General features: G+C 41.7%; 1 protein-coding gene across 2 annotated transcripts in view; it reads left to right on the top strand.

The window, feature by feature from the left end:
• NUTF2 (nuclear transport factor 2) overlaps positions 1–5,191 on the top strand; it is a 38,375-nt gene that overhangs the window by 21,576 nt on the left and 11,608 nt on the right. For both annotated transcript variants that reach the window (XM_019505869.1, XM_019505870.1), the window contains exons 3-4: positions 1,249–1,320; positions 3,469–3,567. In XM_019505869.1, coding sequence (XP_019361414.1) covers positions 1,249–1,320; positions 3,469–3,567 — 171 coding nt within the window. The remainder of the gene's footprint in view (positions 1–1,248; positions 1,321–3,468; positions 3,568–5,191) is intronic.

Here is a 5,191-nt window from a genome sequence, read left to right as displayed (position 1 = left end):
CTAGCATGTCTCTCGTCGTGATGTGGCGGTCGTGATCAAGAAAGCTGAAGCCCGCCTCAAAACACCATCCCCGTAGTCGCCAGTTGGTCTCCACGATGCATGATTCGTGCCATCTGACCTTTTATTCAGTGCTTAATTTGTTGCATTTTTGTATGGACACAGACTACATGCTACTTCTGGTTTATAAGCAGTTGCGAATAATAGTTTTCATATTTTCAGTGGTTTGCCAATAAATCTATACTCTTCAGGAAAAATCCTGATCCTAATGACACTGGCATTTGCTTAAACTGTGTTTGTAATTCATTTAAATGTGGACATTAAAATTGTAACAGAACAAAATCTTTCAGTTAGGTTGAAGCTTTGGAAAAATTAAGCTAAATCAAGGATGTATTTAAAAAAAAAGGTTTATTCAAATAATCCACTCTTCACTTTATGGGAGTGAGACATCTCTGAGTGCGTTTGCTGACCAGATTCTCCATTGAATGTGCTAAGTGGCTTTAACAAACTAGAGATAGGGCAGGCCTCTAGCCTCTTTTACATGTTAAGTGTTCAAAATGTCTGTCTCAATCTAAATTGGCCAAAGTATTAGACAACTTTTATAGAGAACCATCTGGCCTTTTTGTGTGAACATTCTTGCTCTTCTAAACTTCTACATTTCTGTAATTTATTTTTTACTGGATTTGTAAAGGAGCGTGAAGGATTTATATTTGCTTCAGTGATCTCCTTCCTTTCCCTTTTCTTCTTATCCTTCTTTAATTCCTTCTCTAGAAGATGAAGGGGGACTTATTTCCTGTTCTCTGACATAAGTGGAACAGATTTTTTTTTTGGCCAATAGAATCCTGTTCGTGAAGTTTTATTACTGTCTAGCCCCACATAATGTCATTTGCATTGCATTTGATCTTTGGGTTCTTTCCCCCTTTCTTCCCTTCAGATAATTTCCTCACAGTTGTGTTTTAAGGCTACAGAATAAGTAGTTTTTTCCCTTATTAATAGCACTGCCAATCAACTGATCTAGCTATAGGTAACAGTGCAAGCATTTAATTGGTGTATAGAGTTTTTTGCTTTGTAGAGAAGCATACAAAATGTAATGCTCCAGTTCTCCTGGAGAAATTGAATGTTTAATCTCTGAAGTCAGGGTGAGCTCTGTTTCAGAAACATCTAAGGACCAACATGTTGTTAGTAGGTCTTTCCTTGCTACGTTTAAGAGGGAAGGAAAGCTGAGACTTAACATTTTCTTGTCTGTTTCAGATTGATGCATCATGCCTTACATGGGAAGGGCAGCAATTCCAGGGCAAAGCAGCTATAGTTGAAAAACTCTCCGTAAGTCTGTGGTTTTGTTTTTTTTCAAACATCTGGTCTGGCATAGAGCTCTCAGGATCTAAGTTGCTTTGTTCCTCAGCTGGAGTAAAAATTTCAGAAGTGACTTAATGCTTCCAGGCTGCTTAGGTGTTTAGAAAATATTACCCCTAGCGTTCCATGTAGAGAAGTGATTGCACCTTGGATGTGTTAGGTAAGGCAGGTTCTAATTTAAATTTGTCTCACCTAGCTCTGAAGTATTCAGGATATTAATTTCACAGAACGCTTCTTCTTTCTCTTTCCAAAATAACTGGAAAGTGTGATCGGCTAGTTAAGGTTCAGAGCACTGAAGTGTTCTCTTTTTGAGCTGTCTGGCATGTTCTTCTGAGCTGTTTGAGACCTGATGAGTAGGAACTGACTCTCCTTCACCCACAGGCTGCTAGCTTACAGCATCATAGTAGTCATTGCCTAGAAGGGATGATGGGACTTGGTGGTCAAATTTATTTTTATTGGACTTAGATGTCTACTCTTCATTGCAGTTCACAACTCTGGAGATGCTTCCTCTGTCTCCAAGGGGAGGCAGTTTGATTCTAGAGCATCCAGGAATTTGTAATGATTATTGTGTCATGGCATTTGTCATGAAAGTAGCAGCTGCCTACACTGACTTGTCAAGTGACAAGTCCTCTATTTCATTTTCAGAGACTGTACATGGTTGCCTGCAATTTTATCTCTCTTGGAGTTCATTTAATTCAGGAAGTAGTGCTCTGAACACCTGTAAGTTTGTGTTTAAATACTGTGGATAATAGTTTCTAATTTTCCCTGAAATTTTTTATTTTGTAAAGTAATTCTGAAAGTAGAGCACCCGGTTTCCCTAGAGCAGGGGTGGGCAAAATGCAGCACGGGGGCTGGATGCAGCCCACCAGGCCATTCTATCCAGCCTGTGGGGCCCCTAAAAAAATTAGAAAATTAATACTTATCTGCCCCTGGCTGCCTGTCATGTGGCCCTCGATGGCTTGTCAAAACTCAGTAAGCGGCCCTCCGCCCAAAATAGTTGTCTGCCCCTGCCCTAGAGAGAGTTGTACAATCCTGCTCCTGTGAGCCCAAATTTTCAAGAAGACCTTGCTGCCTGATCCTTTGAGAAAAAAGATGTCAGTCCAAGATAGCTTATGGCTATTGACTGCTTCTAGGCTACAGTGGTAGCATATATAAAGAATATTTGTACTTGAATATACAAGAAAGCTGGGAGAGTGATACCGCTTCATACTTTAGAAGTTCTTACAGTAAACATTTCTGTTAAAGAGCTTATATGAACAAGCAAGGCCTAATATTTGTTTGCGTCTGGAAGAGAGAATCCATATTTAGAAGACTGATCCCATCACTGAATTGTAGAGACTCAAGGAGGAATTTTGTGTGTATCTAGGTATTTAGTTCAGGTTGATGACTGAGATTGCTTTGCTTTTACAATAGCTCAGCAAACCCTGTAAGGCTCTCTGTTGTGCTACTTATAGGCATGATATTTTTCAAAGGAAGGCTCTGATATTTTCACTTAGAATATTCCACTTGAAACATGCATTAAATGAATGCGACTGTGTTGATTATTTAACGTTAAATTTTGAATGGAGAAGTATTTAATCAGTTTCATCCTTCTCTAAGAACTACCCCTGGTATTTCCTTGTGCAAAAGGGGAAGAAAAAAGGCAGAATGGGTCCCAGGTAGGAGTGGAGCCGGATGGTCAATTTGAGACAGGAGCCCAGTAAGTGATGCTGATCATTTGTGGCTGATTCCTGTCGATTCAGTCTAAAACTATATGGGCTGTACCCACAAAAACATTTTTCTAGACTGGGCTCTTAACTGTAAACCCTAGAATTTGACTGCAGTAAATTAGGATGTGTGCCTAATATAAGGTTCCCTTGCAGAAGGATATGATCCTTATGGGGTGATCATCTGAAAAACTATTCCTTAGACCAGTCTTGAGAAATTCACACACTGAATTGCTGACCAGCAGCATCTCCATGTGACACTGAGAACCTAAACATGGCCAGTTCTATGGCCAGAGTAGTTCAATATTTCATGCTATTGGATTTAACTGACTGACTTTGTGTAATGTAATGAACTGCAGGGTGAGAGAACACTTTCCATCTGCTAACCCTGTTCTTTTTCTTCTCGTCTTAGAGCCTCCCCTTTCAGAAAATACAGCACAGCATCACAGCACAAGACCACCAGCCTACACCTGACAGCTGCATACTCAGTATGGTAGTGGGGCAACTTAAGGTAAATTTTTCTTTCCATTAAGAGGAATATGTGGTAATGTCTTATTTTCTCCAGGATATTCAATCCTCTCTTTTTGAAGGAATTGGCTTATATTGAAGGCACGTGTTAAAGCCTACATTTGGACATGCTTCTGAGATAGAAGGCTGGAAGAAAACCATTTGACTTCCAGATAAACAGCCTTGTTAAAATCAGCATCTTGACAGTGGTCCTTTTGGGTCATATAAGGCAGAGGTTACATGGTATAGCATTTAAATATCACGGTTTTCCTTCACATTGGTGCCATTATTGTCATAAAGATCTTAATTGATACAGTTGCTGCTCAAAGATAACGTAGTTTATAATGCCTTTTGCAAGGTGTAGGTTCAGTTAACTTGATCATATGATTTCAGTAGAATTCCTCCATCTGCCCTCAGCCTCAGTCAGTCCATGGGAGTGTAGGGGCAAGTCCTTTTGTACTAAATAAAGGCTGCCCAGCTCCCAGGTGGCCAGGGGCTGCATGCCCCACAGGCTGCACCAGTGGGGGCTTGCTCCTCTCCCCACCCCACCACTGTGGGCTCCCTCCCCCATCTTCAGGGGTGGAAGCCAGAAAGGGAGCCAGGAGACTATGGATGCTGATGCAGCCAAAGCAGTGGCGGTGTGGCAACTAGGCAGGAGTCTGGGGGCTGCAACTTAATCCCTAGTGGCCTACTTGCTGGATAGTTCTGCACTAAGTGGTAAATCCTTTAGTAGAGGTTTGCTATTCTGTTTCTCTGTAAATTGCTAAGTTAAGGTTTATCAGCCACAGTATGAGAGAGAGTAGGATTGACTGAGATGTAGCTTTAGTCCTGTCTCCAAGGAGGTTGCAGCTGAGTTACTGAAGTCCTAGTGTTTTTCTGGCCAAAATAGATTTACAAAATGGTAAATCCTACCTTGGAGGTCTTTAAGAGGAGGCTTGATATTCACCTAGCTGGAGTCATATGAGCTCAAACCTACCAGGGGTCATATGAGCCGAGTATTCATCCCTGCCCAGGACAGGGGGTCGGACTTGATGATCTACTTTAGGTCCCTTCCAACCCTACATCTATGAAACTATGTAACATTAAGCTTGGACCACTAAAGAGACTGCTCCACTTGACACTGCATCAGATTATTTTTGCCCAGAAGAATTCAGTTTGCAGTGAACATTATGTTTATGCTGTCACCTGCCCTGCTTTTGAACAAAACTAGCCTTGTCTGGTCCCATACCTTCAAAGTCCTGAAGGCTGTTGGAGGGGACTTGATGGGTTACTAATTTAAAATAAGCCTTAGGATGAGAAATGCATCTAAATCCAGGACTTGCCGTTTAATGGGAAATTTTAAAATAGCAGTAAAATTAGTTGAATGTGCAGAGGCCAAGACCTTTTGGGTTCAGTTTAATTCTAGCTGCAGTGGGGGAACTTACTCTGGTGGCAGCCAAGTGCCTAGGTGAAACCCATGGTGTTGGAGCCCTAGCCGGCATCTTGTTCCTCTGGTGGAAGCTGAGCACCTGGGATGCTGGGTCTCTTCCTGCAAGGTTGTGGACCAGTTGAAGCTGGCATCACACCTACTGAATCTGACATGGGTGGGGGGGGGGGATTAGGGGACCTGTTTTGGTCTATGGCTAAGA

This window comes from Gavialis gangeticus, unplaced genomic scaffold, assembly GCF_001723915.1.
Source record: "Gavialis gangeticus isolate Ggan-Ray unplaced genomic scaffold, GavGan_comp1, whole genome shotgun sequence".
Lineage (NCBI taxonomy): Eukaryota > Metazoa > Chordata > Crocodylia > Gavialidae > Gavialis > Gavialis gangeticus.
This window is presented reverse-complemented; position numbering and strand designations above follow the sequence as displayed.